General features: G+C 36.8%; 7 protein-coding genes across 7 annotated transcripts; 3 read left to right on the top strand and 4 right to left on the bottom strand.

Moving 5' to 3' along the window:
* Positions 1-165: 165 nt before the first annotated feature.
* I206_100606 (uncharacterized protein) lies at positions 166-2,189 on the bottom strand (the record flags this gene model as incomplete). Its single annotated transcript, XM_019152497.1, has 4 exons — positions 166-1,191; positions 1,424-1,464; positions 1,535-1,568; positions 1,725-2,189. The coding sequence occupies 4 exons, from the start codon at positions 2,187-2,189 to the stop codon at positions 166-168; spliced, it is 1,566 nt and encodes a 521-aa protein (XP_019014635.1).
* A 607-nt stretch (positions 2,190-2,796) lies between these two features.
* On the top strand, positions 2,797-3,598 carry I206_100605 (uncharacterized protein; the record flags this gene model as incomplete). Its single annotated transcript, XM_019152498.1, has 2 exons — positions 2,797-3,039; positions 3,143-3,598. 2 exons carry the CDS (start codon positions 2,797-2,799, stop codon positions 3,596-3,598), a joined length of 699 nt encoding a protein of 232 aa, XP_019014636.1.
* Positions 3,599-4,029: 431 nt separating this feature from the next.
* Positions 4,030-6,635, top strand: I206_100604 (uncharacterized protein; the record flags this gene model as incomplete). Its single annotated transcript, XM_019152499.1, has 14 exons — positions 4,030-4,239; positions 4,389-4,453; positions 4,584-4,678; positions 4,780-4,898; positions 4,954-5,016; positions 5,088-5,141; positions 5,206-5,268; positions 5,322-5,442; positions 5,516-5,544; positions 5,612-5,683; positions 5,755-5,945; positions 6,045-6,231; positions 6,308-6,469; positions 6,531-6,635. The coding sequence occupies 14 exons, from the start codon at positions 4,030-4,032 to the stop codon at positions 6,633-6,635; spliced, it is 1,536 nt and encodes a 511-aa protein (XP_019014637.1).
* Positions 6,636-7,037: 402 nt separating this feature from the next.
* Positions 7,038-9,246, top strand: I206_100603 (GMP synthase [glutamine-hydrolyzing]; the record flags this gene model as incomplete). The annotated part of the gene is made up of 7 exons (XM_019152500.1): positions 7,038-7,115; positions 7,206-7,244; positions 7,322-7,382; positions 7,460-7,719; positions 7,884-8,233; positions 8,296-8,723; positions 8,813-9,246. 7 exons carry the CDS (start codon positions 7,038-7,040, stop codon positions 9,244-9,246), a joined length of 1,650 nt encoding a protein of 549 aa, XP_019014638.1.
* Positions 9,247-9,383: 137 nt separating this feature from the next.
* I206_100602 (uncharacterized protein) lies at positions 9,384-10,966 on the bottom strand (the record flags this gene model as incomplete). Its single annotated transcript, XM_019152501.1, has 6 exons — positions 9,384-9,609; positions 9,686-9,768; positions 9,859-10,185; positions 10,332-10,626; positions 10,710-10,828; positions 10,892-10,966. 6 exons carry the CDS (start codon positions 10,964-10,966, stop codon positions 9,384-9,386), a joined length of 1,125 nt encoding a protein of 374 aa, XP_019014639.1.
* A 1,052-nt stretch (positions 10,967-12,018) lies between these two features.
* Positions 12,019-13,825, bottom strand: I206_100601 (uncharacterized protein; the record flags this gene model as incomplete). Its single annotated transcript, XM_019152502.1, has 5 exons — positions 12,019-12,144; positions 12,244-12,874; positions 12,954-13,285; positions 13,371-13,543; positions 13,651-13,825. 5 exons carry the CDS (start codon positions 13,823-13,825, stop codon positions 12,019-12,021), a joined length of 1,437 nt encoding a protein of 478 aa, XP_019014640.1.
* Positions 13,826-14,435: 610 nt separating this feature from the next.
* I206_100600 (uncharacterized protein) lies at positions 14,436-16,577 on the bottom strand (the record flags this gene model as incomplete). The annotated part of the gene is made up of 6 exons (XM_019152503.1): positions 14,436-15,339; positions 15,398-15,547; positions 15,608-15,715; positions 15,797-16,106; positions 16,172-16,315; positions 16,475-16,577. The coding sequence occupies 6 exons, from the start codon at positions 16,575-16,577 to the stop codon at positions 14,436-14,438; spliced, it is 1,719 nt and encodes a 572-aa protein (XP_019014641.1).
* Positions 16,578-16,812: the final 235 nt, after the last annotated feature.

The following is a 16,812-nucleotide window of genomic DNA, read 5'->3' as shown; positions in this document are numbered from 1 at the left end:
GAACAAATAATGTATATATATATAAAAAAATATAAAGCCAAAGATTGAAAAAAAGGAAAATACAATTTTTTTACCTAAGTCAGGCTAAATTAAGAAAATATTGGGAGAAAAAAACCCCAAAAAGAGAAAAAGAAAAAGAAAAAAAAAGAATTTTTACTTTAAATCTTAACCAGTATATCCATAATTTCCATCTTGTACATAAGATTGATCATTTTCACCATTTACACCAACAACACCAACACCAACATTTACATTTACACCAAATCCAAATCTTCCATCATCATCATCATTTTCATGTCCATTTGAATGCATTTGCATTTCAATTGGTAATTGAATACCCATTTCTAAATCATCCATTTGTGAAGCTGTTGCTGCAGCTTGCATAGCTTGTTGTACCATATTTATATCCATATTGTTATTATCTACTTCTTGAACTCCACCATTATTATTATTATTTTCAATTTGATGATGAATAACATTAACATTTTCATTTATATTATTATTATTATTATTATTATTATTCGTTAATGCAGGATCTAAATTATTTTGTTCATTATTATTTAAAGTAGATGGTCCAGCTTGATTATGATGTGAATTATCTAATCCATATAAATCTGAATGATTCGTTTGTTGTGTATAATAATTTTGATGATTTGTAAAAGGATTATTATGTGTATATGTATTATCAATTTGTTGTTGAGGTAAACTAGATTTTTTAGTACTTCTCTTTCTTTGATTAGGTATTTTATTCGTTGTATTATTTGTTGAATTGATTGTAGTAGCAGCAGATGATATTCTAGGTTTTTTAAGAGGTGGTAAAGGATGAGAACCATCATTTACACCAGGATTTGACATTGATACTTTGACACCTGGATGACCTGCCGCTAAAGCAGCAGCTGCAGCTTCTTTTCTAGCGGCATTTGCTAATGCTTCTCTTTCTTTTTCAGCATTGGCTATCGATTCTTCTTGTTTCATTCCTCTTCCTTGGAATCCACCATTATCGAATCTCCATAAATGATTTGCTCTAATTCTCCATCCATTTATACATCCTTGATTAAGCTTTTCGTAATACATATCTGCACCTTTTCTAGCTAAATACGTTCGAACTCGATGGGCAGAACATCTTCCTTCATCTCCGTCCCACTCGGACGGGTAGTGTTTTCGAATCCAGTTGACGATGTCGTTAGGTTTCTGCAAGTTGAAAGAGCATAGTGTGGAATAGATTGATGAACAGAAGAAAGATGACGGAGCGGGTAATTATGTAATGGATAATTAGATGCGGCCGGGTCACAACGTTGGGTATGAACGATACCAAGCGGTGCGGATGGAGATGATGCGAAGATGATGGTTTGAGGAGACATACATCAGCACGTGTGACAAGGTTTGCCTAGAAGGATAGTATCATAGTTTCTTTGTCACTCACCAATGGCCAATTGTCATTCCCATTCGACAGTAATGCACGACCTACACGCGTCAATTTGATACATGTCAGCGGAATGAGCCGTAGTCCATGCATCAATGTCCATGTACTCACCAATGAATAGATTTACACTCGCATTAGGAGGAGGCTATGATTTTCGCAAAATCGCCACAAGTCAGTATGATTTTATCCAAGTGGCAGATGGGGGAAATGTTATTAATGATGAGGGGAAGATAGCGATAAGATAAGAAAAAGAAGCGGCACTGCCACCATCATCAAAGACAAACTGAAAAAGTAGACTTACGGGTGCCCATTCTGGATTTGTCATTATTGCCGTGGGAGGAGCTATAGCTCTCATCATTTTCGCAGTTGGTGATCCGGGCATATCATCGTTATCTGCTGCAATTTGAGCTATAGCGTCTAAATCCAAGGAAAGGTTTTCGTTTAATTGATCTGGAGGTGGAAATTCTGCCGGACGAGGATTGGGTGCTGATGCGATTGATTCTCTTATTCCCATACTATTGTACTCTAGTGATGTTGCTTGTTCCTCAGGTTTTGATGATCCATTAGAGTTGGCATTATGATGAGGAGGTGGAGGAAGATCCATTAATTCTGGATCTATCACTGGTTCGGCGGATCCTCCTCCGCCAGGTGTGTGCGTGGTACTTTCTGCTGGAGCTGGTGTCAACTCGGCAGAAGATGGAGGTGGTACAGGTGAATCGTCATTGGTTGCTGGAGGGGGATTGGATGTTGTTGCTGACTCGGACATATTTGAAGGGAATGGGTGCCGAAAGGACGGCTTGGATTTGTTTGAAGTCTAAAAGTTGGTGAGATGACTATTCTGGGCTGTACCTTCCGAGTGTAGGAGGTCTTTATGAGTGCTTGTATCTGGTGTCCGTGTGCACAAATATTCAGGAGGAAGCTGATGAATTATGAAGGAGGATGTCTATGATGACAAAGGGGATAATTTATCAGTATTTAATAGGTAGGTACAGTAGGTGTTATTGTATGTTTTGACTGTGTGGTGAAGTATGATGATTTCAGGGTTAAAACCAAATAAGGTGGTAGACAGAATACAAAGACGGAATCAATTCAAACAGTCAACCGGGAATTACTCAAAACGCCGCCACGAATGTATATAACCCTTCCACTTAATACGGACAGCGGTTCTCGGATAGAGAGTAAAGTTCAAAAGCCAAGATCCCCTCCACCCGAATCCTAACTTTTTCGAACTTGCCAGTGTCAAGGAGCATATAGTCAATAGCATACAAGTACAAGCAACAACTACCATAGCTCATAAGCTCAAAGCAAACTCCCAATCGCTACATCGTCCTTATCCTCAAAGCCTTATACATCAAATTCAAGCCCTCATCACCATGAATCCTCGAACTTTGGCCGCACCCCTTCGATCTATTCGATCACTTCCTCTTCGACCACCGATGACACCAGCAGGTCGAATAGCGCCTTTACCCGCTACTCGATTCGCAAGACAATATTCTGACAAAAAAGAAGAATCATTTCATGCCGAAGAAGATAAGCGAATAACGGAGTTGGAAAACGCTAAGAAGGAAAGTGAGAAACGAGCAAAAGAGTTGGAAGAGGAAATGAAGCAGTTGAAGGTGAGTTTCGTTCAGCTCATCAACAATAAAGAAGAATTGTGATATCCTCTTGATGAAAGTATCAGTCAAACTGATATCGTCTAATTTTGACAATTTTTTTTAGAAAGAAATACAATACGCCCGAGCAGATTATCAAACAGCAACAAGAAGAGCAGAAGAAGAACGTAAAAAAGCATCAGAATTTGCTATTACAGGATTTGCAAGAGCACTTTTAGGTACAGTAGATGTTTTACAAAAAGCTTTAAAATCTGTTCCACAACCTATACCATCAGATAATCAAGCTTTAAAACAATTATTTCAAGGTATTGAATTAACTGAAAAAGCTTTAATTCAAACTTTTGAAAGACATAATATGAAAAGATTAGATAATTTAAAAGGTGAAATGTTTGATCCAAATTTACACGAAGCTGAATTTATGATTCCTCAAGTTGCTGCTCCACCTAGAGAAGATGGTAAACCACATGAACCTGGACAAATTATGGAAGTTAATTCTGAAGGTTGGATGATTGGAAATAGGGTACTTAGACCTGCTAAAGTTGGTGTTGTACAACCTGAATAGATTGCTTTTTATATTATTGAATTTATTGAGGAGACGATCATAGGCGACACGATCGGAAGGACGAGATGGGTAGATAAAAAGTATGTCAAACGAGATACAATATAACACATTCAAAGAAACATCTGTAGAAATTTCATAGCAGACATCATAGTTGATACTTCATTTGGCATATGCATAATAACACTTCTCCATATTTGTAAAATTGAGATAAGATGTATGATCATCACATGGGTTCTCAAAGTGATCATGCGGTTACATTAACCGGATATGACCGACTAATATCAACAATTCAACATCACCGATCAGGTCCACATCGAATCACTCGCTATATTTAGCTTTCAAGAGATTGAGTGATCTTTCGATTGTATTTCAATTTCACCCATTCAGATTACCTGTGAAGCTGTTGATACACCAGTATTTCCGTGAACAAGATGCGAGTCTCCCTTTCTCTCCTGGCTTTGTTACCACTCATCTCAGCGATTCAACTTCCCCATATTCCTTCACCTCAAGATGCACTTAATGTAGCAGATTCTTTCATTCATTCGCAACAACATCCAAGTACTACTTTGAATTATGCAAGTGATATTAAATTAGACAGTGTAGGAGAGGAATTTACAGTTCTAACTCATAAAAAATTCCCTGTGAGTTCTTTATCATCATACGCCGCAAGATTCTCACATAAATATAAATGAATGAGCGATCAGAAGTAGGTAAAGGACGATAGACAAAAGGATGGAATTGATTAGTCCAAAAGGAGGATATATACTGATCATATCCTTCCTCACTTTAGGATCATAGAGTTAGAATAAAATCAACTTCAGGATGGTGTGATCCAGATGTAAAATCTTATTCTGGGTAAGTTTCATGGATATTGAATGATGATTTCATGGTTACACTTTCATCAACGTATCCGCCCAATTATCATAGCACCTCAATCTCAACCTCAAAAAGCGTACCAGCTAATTAACGCCAATTCGGATAATAGATACCTTGATGTGGGATACGGAAAGGAATTGTTTTTCTCATTTTTTGAATCGAGATCTAAACCAAAACAAGATCCTGTAATTATGTGGATCAATGGTATGTCCATGCTTTATTTTTCCAACTTCCCGGATTGAGTTGCCCTTTAGTGATTTTGTGGAATGATAACATATGTTAATGGTTTGATTTGATATTTGTAGGTGGTCCAGGATGTTCATCTTCCCTTGGAATGTTTATGGAATTAGGTCCATGTACAATTAAAGATCAACCTACTTCTGTGAACGATACTAAAATTAACCCTTATTCATGGAATGAGAATGTAAATCCGTAAATCCTATTTTCGATCGTCACATAACTAATTCGACAATCAACAGGCAAACCTCTTCTTCCTTGATGAGCCTATCGGAGTTGGATTTTCTCATTCGGAACATGGTCAAGTAAGCTTTTTCATGCTTGTATCATTTCTCAAATATCAAATGAAATAACTTACACCCCTATCTTTGCTTAGAAAGTAGCTACTACAGAAGCTGCTGCGAAAGACGTTCAAGCTTTCGTTTCCATAGTGAGTTTCACCTTGTAAATACACTTTATAATACTCAATTGTAAAGCTGATTACATTGCGGTAGTTCTTTGAAACTTTCAAAGAATTCGAAGGAAGAGCTTTCCATATGGCTGGTGAATCTTACGGGGTGCGTCCTCATTTGGCACACATTAAGTTATTTTGCTAATATTGATTTTTCAGGGTCGATATCTCCCATTATTCGCTTCAGCAGTCGTTGACGGAAACAAGAAATTGGTCAAGGAAGGAAAAGCCCCAATCAACTTACAGAGTGTGTTGATCGGTAATGGAGTCACGGATCAATGTGAGTTGTTTGTCTTCCTTGCGAGATGAAACCCCAACGTAAAGCGAACTAACGATTGTTCTCCCTGTATCAGTTTCCACCATCGAATCTTATTTCCCCTTCGTAAGTGCTTAATAGTCTACGAGATGTTGAGGCGATACATACATTGCCTGACCGCCTTGATCTTTAGCAATGTACGCTCAATGGTGATCTCACTGAACCCGTCCAAAATATTGCCAACTGTGTCTTTATGGCTGAATCGGTAAGCTCAACTCCACTCAAACATCTCTTATGGCGAGATATTTTGGTTGAATATTCAAAATGCGTTTTCAGCTTCCAAAATGCAGTAAACTTGCCCACAAAAATTGCATCGAGTCTCATGATTACACAAATTGTGCTATAGCATTAAATTATTGCCAAGAAGTCCTTGAAACTTCTTTCTGGGAGGCCGGTGTTAACCCTTATGATGTAACCAAAGCTTGTTCCCCTAAAGAATTATCAGATTCCCTTTGTTATCCTATCACGTGAGTAGATTTTTCTCAACTATAAGAAATAATTACATGTTTCAATTCGCTTTTTGTAATGGAATATAAGCTAACGGTTAGACCCTTGTATTTTTGCAGTAAGAAAATTGGTACTTACTTAGATTTGCCAGATGTAAGGCAATTATTGGGTGTTCATGATCATCGAGGTAATTGGACATCATGCGATAATGGAGTAAATAGAAGATTTGGTCAATCATTAGATATTACTGGACAAACTTGGTTATATGTTGCTGGTTTATTAGAAAGAGGAATTAGAGTTCTTAACGTGAGTGCAATTTCTTTCTTACGTATACGCAGTTCGAGGGGGTTAAAGGGCTGATGGTTTTTTGGATTGTGGATAGTACGTCGGTATGCAAGATTTCATCTGTAATCATATTGCCAATGAAATGTGGATGGAGAAACTTGAATGGACCGGTAAAGAAGGATACAATGCTGCTGAATGGACAAAATGGAATGTTAAGAATAACTTAGCTGGTACATATAAAACTTCGGGCAATTTGACTGTAAGTTATAACAATTTGATGACATGAGGGAGATGCTAAATGGGAATAAAAATTACTATAGATGCTTAAAATCCGAGGTGCAGGACATATGGTACCTTATGATAAACCTGTAGAAGCTTTGACTATGTTAAATTCGTGGTTAGATGCTGGAATATCTGGTAATTAGGTTTAGGGAGTTTATTGCATCTCGTGACTTTATATAGAACGGATGATAGACTATCCATCTAAATTATATGCCCCATGGCCAACATATATGTATACATATTATATAGATGTTTGATGGAGAAGAATGGGTAATGCATGCATAGTCTTGAAGAATCGCGGTATTGCCATGAAACTTTAGATAAAAAGACTGTGAGTAGTAGTTGATTTCAGGGTATTAATTACCTGATAAGGAAAATCAGATCCAAAAATTTCAATCTTTTTACCGGGTTATTCGCGATAAAGTATTTTATAAAACTGACTCGTCCATCTATATAAGATTTCTGATTGTTTTGTTTTTATTTACATGGATATTTATACATAGATTTATAGATTTTTATATAGATCTAAAAAACAATTCTCAAAAATGTCTTCTACTACTTCTGCAACTGAAGAAATTCATAGTTTGTACGATACTATTTTAATCCTTGATTTCGGATCTCAAGTAAGTTTATAATTCCACAGTTGATCAATGATCAACTTTTGAAATTTTGGAATTAATGAAACTAATGGAAATTTGTTTTATTTTGGATAGTATTCCCACTTGATTACTCGAAGATGTCGTGAAATCAATGTAAGTCATTCTTAATCTCCAAAATTCAATCTTTCAAAAGATCTTATCACTTATCATTTAAGATTTAACATATTTAGGTTTATTGTGAAATGTTACCTTGTACTCAAAAAATTGCAGATTTAAGTTGGAAACCAGCAGGTGAATTTACCATTCTTTCTATTTTATTTATTATTAAAAATATGAAGCTAATTTAAATTGAATTTACGTTTAAATAGGTATCATTTTATCTGGATCTCCTTATTCAGTTTACGCTTCAGATGCACCACATGTAGATCCAGCTGTATTTGAATTAGGCGTACCTATTTTAGGTATTTGTTATGGATTACAAGAAATTGCTAGAACTCATGGTGCAAATGTTGATGCTCATACACATAGAGAATATGGTTATGCTAAGATTGAAGTTAAAAAAACTGGTAATAAAAGTCAAGATGCACTATTTGAAGGTATTGAAATGGAAGAGGATGGAGGTTTACAAGTGAGTGAATTATTCAATTCTGTAATTTTTAAGAGTGAGAGAATTTTCACTTTGGAGGGAAAAGTGCAAATATCAAGGAGCCATGCAAGGCCTAGAAATTTGGAGGTTATGAAAAGTATATAATCAAAAAAAGTTCTGTGCTGATCATCAACAATTCTCGCTAGGTATGGATGTCCCATGGTGATCAACTCACTTCCCTTCCTGAAAACTTCTCAGTAGTAGCTTCTACCCCAACTTCTCCTTGGACAGCTATAGCTCATCAAAGTAAACCAATCTACGGTGTTCAATTCCATCCTGAAGTTTCGCATTCTCCAAAAGGTAAAGAAGTTATTGCAGCTTTCGTGAAAAATGTATGTGGTATCAAAGGAGGATGGTCAATGGATAGTTTTATCCCTAAGGAAATTGCTCGAATTAGACAAATCTGTGGTGAAAAAGGTCAAGTTATCGGTGCTGTTTCTGGTGGTGTTGATTCGACAGTGGCTGCTAAATTAATGCATGAAGCTATTGGTGATCGGTAAGTCCTCCAAGCGTAAATTTGGATCGTATGTTAGTAAGGGATGCTGACTTGACGAATAGATTCCACGCTATCATGGTTGATAATGGTGTTTTGAGAAAGGATGAAGGTGCCAAAGTTCATCAAATGTTGACAGTTGATTTGGGTGTCAATTTGACAGTTGTCGACGCATCAGAATTGTTCTTGTCACGATTGAAAGGTGTAGAAGATCCAGAGAAAAAAAGAAAAATCATTGGTAATACCTTTATCGAAGTTTTCGAAGAGGAAGCTGCCAAAATCGAAGCTGCCGCTGAGAAGGAACTTGAAACTAAAGGAGGTGAAGCAAAAGGAAAAATTGAATGGTTATTACAAGGTACACTTTACCCAGATGTCATTGAAAGTATCTCTTTCAAAGGTCCTAGCGCAACTATTAAAACTCATCATAACGTCGGTGGATTATTAGAAGATATGAAATTGAAGTTGATTGAACCGCTCAGAGAATTATTCAAGGGTGAGTGGTCTGTTTTATGTCAAGATTGAATTGTTCAATGAACCCTACACCTGGAAGTAAAGCTGACTTGGCATACTTTTTGATGATAGACGAAGTACGAGCTCTTGGTAGACTTCTTGATATCCCCGCACACTTAGTAGGAAGACATCCATTCCCTGGACCAGGTCTTGCTATAAGAATTTTAGGAGAAGTTACTAGAGATCAAATTAAAATCCTTCAACATGCTGATGATATTTACATTGAAGAAGTTCGTGCAGCTGGATTATATGATCAAATTTCTCAAGCTTTCGTTGCTTTATTACCTGTTAAAGCAGTTGGTGTTGCAGGTGATGCAAGAACATATGATCAAGTTGTAGCTCTTAGAGCAGTATCAACAGAAGATTTCATGACTGCTGATTGGTTTGTTTTCCCACCTCAAGTACTTAAGAAAATTTCTTCTAGAATTACAAATGAAGTTAAAGGTGTTAATAGAGTAGTATATGATATTACTTCAAAACCACCTGGAACAGTTGAATGGCTTTAAAAAAGGAAGAAAAAGGAGATTTTTTTTCCTATTATTATTCTTGATTTTTCATAATTTGTTATAAGGGTTTTTAATTAATTCATTTTTATGCATAGATAATTTACATTTGTTAATAATAAAGTAATTCGGACAATTTATTATTTAACTAAAGCTTCCATAATCATTTTAGCTAATATAGTATCATTTTTAGCATCTAATGGTTTTGTTTCATAATCTTTTCCATTTACAATTGAATCATATAATAAAGGTAATTCAATTGTATATGGATCAACATAAGTTGGTCTAATAATTTGTTCAGAAAAATCACCATTTGATAATTGTTTTTGAATTGTAAATTTAATTGGTAAACCTTTAACGTATGGTCTAAAAGTAAACAGGAAATCAATATTTTATTAATCCAAAAAAAAACAGACATAGTAAATGGGAAAGTTTTATTTACGTATCATATTGAATTTTTAATCTACTATCATTTGTAAAAATTTCAATATGAGCATCAAAATAAGCTACTTCATCTATACCCATCTATTTAATCAAATATTTTAAAAATCAATTAAAGTTCCTTTTTTTTTTTTTTTTTGTCCAAAAAAATCAAATAAATAAATATCAACTTACTTCATAATAACATTTAAATGATTTATAATCAAATAAAACATTCCACCACCAACTTTTATTTTGAAAATCATTTGATCTAGTTGAAAATAAACATTTTTCAGGCATACCTAAAATATCTCTCATTAAAGATAAATCATGACTTGATAAACTATGTAATAAACTCCAAGAATGTATATTTCTATTATTATCAGATTCAACTTTTTCTTCAATACCTAAATTTTCAATTAAATTTAATTTTATTCTTTTATTTAATTCTTTTGTAGATTCATTAGGATGATCTTTAAAATATTTTTGATATTGACCAGATTGTGAAGTAAAGTATTTATTCTTTTAATAATATAATTTTCAAATACATTTAGCTCAATTCCAATCGGCAAAAAACAAATTAAAAACAAGTTTTGCGATTTCTTCAAAAATCTTATTTTTTTTAACACAAAAAAAGCAAATAAATAATGAAAGGAAAAAAATCTCACATTACCTATAATATCTCTTATTTTAACATATTTAATTTCTTTTCCTTTAATTTCATCTTTTAATCTATTTAAAGCTAATGAAAATCTTCTCATATATCCTACAAATATAATTACATTATTTTTTAATCTTGCTTCTTCAACTAAATCATATTCTTTTAAAGTTTGTGCCATTGGTTTTTCAATCATTATATGTTTTCCTGCATTTGCACATTGTATAATATGTTCTGCATGAAATTGATCCGCAGTTAAAATAAATACTAAATCAATAGTAATTGGAGAAGCTAAAAGATCGGTTCTATAAAACATGATATACATATATTTCAGTTTCTTATTATATAATCTCGTTGATTTGAGTTTAAGGATCATTTCAAAACTTACACTGATGTAAATGTGTTTGGTATACTAAATCTTTTACTACATAATTCAAGAGATTGAATTGAGATATCACATAATGCAGTGATTTTGAACATGTCAGAAGCAACTATCAAATTAGGTATCTAATGATTCACCTTTCGAAATTAACACGATATTAAATTGTACATATCCCATATGTAACTCACATGAGCGATTTGAGCAATTTCTCCACATCCTATGACAGCTACATTCAAAATCTTGCTAATTTGAGGAAATGACATTGTGATGCAGGTTTATAGAAATTTATAAAAAGTAAGGTAAGGCAACTCTTTACTTTTCGGTCAGCACGCATGAGATCAAATTATAGAAACCAGATCCGGATCTGCTTTGTCCAGTATTTATAGGTTCTACTCTTTACGTCTCACTTGACCTTTCATTACTTCGTTAGATGGACGTCCTCCACTTTCGGTCCGAAAATAACCCGTCTTATCTCCTTCGGGAATTGCTGCACCCGAATCGGAGTTCAGGGTCAGATAGACATAATCGATGATATCAATTCAAGACGCATGCTGATAGATTCGTTGTCAACCGTGTATGTTCATAGCATATTATTATTAAACTGAAAGGAGCGGATTGGAGGTGTTGACCCATTCAATGACAACGGTGCTTTCCGAACGAGGTTTTGACTCTTTAGGAAGATAAATCTGTGGTACGAGCGCTGATACCCTGACAAACATTATGATTGCTTTACTTACAACGTTTGGATGTTTGAGATAGATATTCATTTACTCCGTCCATTTCTAGCATATCGCATCTGTATATGATACCTTTCATCAGTGACCGTACCTCTTGCCTGATCTCCATTCTTCCAGGGGTTAACAGGGATTATAACGATAGATTATGGTTGAGAAGGTTAATATACTTCTCGTTGATGTCGCGAAGGTGTATAGAGGAAGCTGTCTGTATAACAGAAAAGGGGGATGAAGAACGATAACAGATTTGGACGCTATCATGAAGAGGATCAAACGATATGGGAGATCTTGTTCTGACTCGATACTTGAATTAAGTTGACCATAAGAATTACGAGATGTATATTGAATCATTCGACTCTGCCTCTCAGTTCTCGTAAATAAACGCTTCATTCCCCGTAAACAAACGCATCAAAAGTGAACGTATAATATAATAATCGGAAATTGCACATACATACATCACGCAATCGCAAAATCCAGGTCGATTAAATACAGTCAAATTGACCGAAGATCGTTATGAGACATCGTACAATAATGTAGAAACAGATATGTTGTCAGAAATGAAATCAAAGAGAGTCCAAAATTTATTTACTCTTCTTGGCCTTTGATGCCTTTTTACCCTTTGGCTGCTTCTTTCTTCGCTCCACACATCTAGGACATATCCAATTTCCTTCAGGCGTTTTGTCAAGATTGAGACAAGCGAGGTGGTACTGCGATATCAGACAGGGTCAGCTTCTGTAGAGGATGCCCGCATATTTCCGAGGACGTTGTGTAGAATCATTCAAAACCATCGACAAATTCGGACTCACCCATTCGATTTCACAATCATCATCATCACAACCAATCATTTCCCCATAACTAACTTGCCTACATGTACAATAAACTTTCGAATCGACTTCTTCATTTACAGCTATATTATCCGATTCTGGAACTTCAACATCATATAGCTGAGTAGTATTGTTCGTTGAAGAAGATTTCTTAGGTTGTTTATTCGGTGGTCTTGGATCAATTATATTTGGAGCCAAAGATGGATTTTCCTCATAATCGCTTTCTTCGCCATCATCATTATGTGATCTTTTGATACCAGCTGATACTTTCTTACTTGGTCCTTTATTTCCAATATTATTATTCGCTGAAGGAGTAAAAATTCCACTTTTACCAATCTCTTTTGATCCAATGCCATTCATGTCTAATCCCAATCCACCATCTTTTCTCTCCATCAAAGAATCGGACGATGCGGTGACTTGCATTCCGATTCCGCCTTTTCTTGATGGTGGGATAATTTCATCTCTTGAATCATCTGAACCATCATCTTGTTCTGCCTTTCTAGCTCTACTTGCCGCTGCAGCTAATTGACGAGCTGTACGTGGTTCAGCAGGTTTACCTGTAAATGCTGATGTTGATGCAATTGAATCTGTGGGGGATTGAGCTCGGTTGGCCCTGTGTCAAGGTATACAAATCAGTATTCTGTTTGTAAATCTTTATTTACAAACTGCGACCGAGGGTCAGGAAAACATACGGTTTTCTCTTTTTAGCAGGTTTCTTTTTCTCTTTCTCCCCACCACCGATACTAGAAGTCTCATCATCATCTTTGTCCTTATTACCTAATTGACCGACCCTACCCTTCTTTTTCTTTGTAGGTGTATCTCCGATTCTACCTTCATTAGAAGGTCCAGCATCTTTTCCAACATTTCGGAAAGGAGAATTAGCGGCTCTTTGAAGTCGACGTGAATTGACAACCGGTTGATGATATGGTAAAGTGAGAGTCTGAGTATATGGTGAAGGAGGTGAAGGGTTTAATAAAGTGGAGGCTGCTAATAGATTTGACAAATGTCTTTGATGGGCCATTATCTAGATTGAATCACCAGAATGGTTTATTAGAATCAAAATCACAATCACGTAGTCTTTACACGTATGTATATATAGCTTAACTCACGCCATCACATGCACCTCCAGCTACCCGTATTTTGTCATCCCCTCCTAATTTATACCTAGCCGCTTCTTCCGCTATTTCTTGTAATAGTTCAAATCGCTGTTCAGGCTTAATGCTTGGATCTTGTATCCAATTTATCAGGGTATATAGCTTCTTTTCCAGGCTTAGGAGTGTTGCTGAAGTAGATGGCCATGTCAGCGAAGTACAATATGCCAAGGTGGGATATGAGAACCTGATAATAGATAAATAAGGTTATGGAGCCAAGGAAATTATAAACACTTACAATACAGGACAGCACCCAGCTCGTTCAGATCACTATACACTCTGGTCAGCTCTGGGGGTATTTGATCGAGAGTATCCATTATATCCTGTATGACTAGGATATCTTGAGCATCATTGGCCGTAGGTGGAGGAGGTGAAGGGGAGGGCGGCGCGATGACCGGCATTTTGGGAGGCATTTTGACCGATTGCGAAGGTATCCGAAATCGAATTGGGAGGTGTCGCTTGGAGTTCACTGGAAGAGATGCGTAGAGGATTGATATTGAGTTGGAACTCGGATGATGTATTGTAATAAGGCAGAAGGCATGAAGTATCAACATCTACCTGGAGCAATTAGCACTGTAATATCCGGTAACATTGCCGCTTTAAAGAGACAACAAATTCAAGTTACGTAAACTGCTTGGACACCATGATGTGGATTTGATTACTTGGTTACCAGTACAATCTCTTATATGTTCCTTCACGATGTCGTGCATGATCTCTATACTGATTAAACGCTTGCCTATCTAATCTCATTTAGTGACCCATGAGCAAATCTCCACACAAGTCGAAGTCTCCCTAATATTCAAGATGGGAATGCAACAGGACTTTTGCAACTCTCGAATCACGGTGTGATCTTTCGCTTGGAAGTTCGCCTCATTGGTGCGGATGCAAGTCAGCGGTCTTCATAACAATCTTGCCCACGGGCGGATGGCTTTGTTAAATGAAGAATTTTGTTAGAATAATGAAATTGTAATATACATCAATGAGTATGCATCCGAAGTACTTTTGCAAATTCTACTTGTATGCCTATTGTACCTCCTCAGTAGCATCCTCCATATCCATTTCCTCGAAATGTTCCAGTAATTCGTTGATATCGATTTCAGGGAAATCTTCTTCCTCTTCATCATCCGCATCAGTTCCTTCTCCCATATCTTCATCAACTTGCATCTCTCCAGTACCTCCATTAACTCCCGTACGTCGTTTACCACCTTTCATACCTGAACCAGATTTCTTAGTCGTCTCTCCCATTCCAACATCATCATCTTCATCATCAGCTTCTTTAGCTTCTTGATTGGCTTTATATAAATTGACAGCTGCTCTCATTTCTTTATCTTCTTCTAAATCTCTCAGGAATAATTCATAATCCCTTTCAACATTTCTTTGATCTACACCACCTTTTCTACCTAAAGCACCACGTCCAAGTGTATTTCCACCTTCAGCAACATCTTCAGCTTCTTTAGCGATAGATCGTAATTTCCAATTTCTAGGCTTAGACTTCTTTCTTCTATTTGGATATGTCTTCTTCACTAAGATGACATCCGGTATTCTATCTTGATCGAAAGAATCAAAAGCATCGTTATTGAAATTGGCATTTGTCAAGTGATATCCTAAAACAGTATCTCCAGGTTGTAGAATACCTCCTAAATGCGTTCGAGTATGGAATATTCCATCGTCTCCCATACCATCATCGTCTGTATTATTGTTTGATGAAGATGATCTCGTGACTTGAGCGTCGGCTAAAACGTATTTTCCTCTGACAGGTCCGGAAGGCTCAACATCCAGTACAATGAACTCTACTAAGTCTGTCACAGTCGCTAAGGAGTCAAACGGCTGTCGCCAGTATACAGGTGCTGTGACATCGGTCTGTTGTAGGGTCATAGGATCAAGGAGATGAACAGTGTTACCGACTCTTGAGCAGATGGTAAGGGGTCTAACACGATGACATAAGCAAGAGATACGTTATTATGGTCTCAACCAAGGTCACCTACGAGATATTACCCCATGCTCTTGCTTGATTTCTGGGTAAACATACAAGATCATCTTTACAAACGGGTACGATCTCGACGGAGTATGTGAATTTGTAATTGGAGGTGTTGGAGTGGGTGTCAGATGAAATCAGTTGTTCGGATGCCTTTGACCTGTTGCCGGACATACATTAGCGATGACCACAAGATCCCAGCTCCAGCGTAATGACTCACCTAACAGGTACGACCCCGGCTAAGAATTCGACCATCTTGATAGCGTTATTCCTTTCAGAATAGAAGAAATCCAAACCATCTCTTTTTTCATTGATGTTGATCGTGTCTCTGCAGCAACGAGCGGTCGAATCAGTGATGTACTTGTCCAACTCGTCCCTTGATAGGTCTAGGTGAATAGCGGATACTTACTTGTGAGCATTGTGTTTCAAGATCAATTGTTCCAACCATAAAAAGGTTCTCTTGTGGGTGACCTTTTGTCGGACTTGCACACTAGCCTTCCACGTATTTTTTGCTGCTAATCTCGTACATTGAGGACATTGACCGGTATGGACGACTAATAGCAATTCAAAGGTCTGTTGCAATACTGTATTTGCCAAGACTTCCTTTTGTATAGTCACTTTGATCTTGATTCTTCGAGAGTGTGGTTCTGTCCATATGAAAGAGGCATCTATCAGTCGAACCTTCATCAAGGGTCGTGCGATTTTCTTCAGGCAGATTGCTGAATTGTAAAAAACAGTATTAGTAAGCTAGTATCTTTCACAATTGATAGAAATTCTAGCTTACCCAGTAATTCTCGAGATTCAGGTTGAGCAGTGACCCATGTTTGTGGTGGTGAGAGGAATCGTTCGCATCCTCTGCAGAAATTCAGTGTCGCTTCCTTGGGTATACCCTCTGTTATATCGACCGTATTCCTAAGACATCCAACACCTGTATATGGCGAGAATCAATGGTCAGCATTGCCCATATGCGGATTTTGAGCGTACAGCATAGCCTATGGACACCACTATGTTCTTCTAAATGACCATTCGCATGGGTTATCCGAAGACCTGAACTTTACAGGTGGCAATACATTGAAGAAGCACTCACATAGACCAGCTCCGTTAGCACTGCTGATTACAGTTCCACAGTCTGCACACAGTATATAACTCTCTTGACCTGCCGCATCTGGTTCGTAGTCCATAGCCACCATCTTGAAGAGCTTCTGTAAATTGACAAGATACAGATGAAGTAGTTTTAAGGAGCTTACAAAGATAAATAGTTGGACTACAGCATTAATTAGCAACTTTTGCTCGCATTCTGATCAGAAATCTTTTAAATACACCACGTGCAAAAATTGATAATGGGTGGCAAATATATATTGTATACGCTCCTATCATTTATGGGATGATTGGCGGATATCGCCGCTGAACCGGAATTCGGTTACG

Source organism: Kwoniella pini, chromosome 1 (genome assembly GCF_000512605.2).
Source record: "Kwoniella pini CBS 10737 chromosome 1, complete sequence".
Classification (NCBI taxonomy): domain Eukaryota; kingdom Fungi; phylum Basidiomycota; class Tremellomycetes; order Tremellales; family Cryptococcaceae; genus Kwoniella; species Kwoniella pini.
This window is presented reverse-complemented; position numbering and strand designations above follow the sequence as displayed.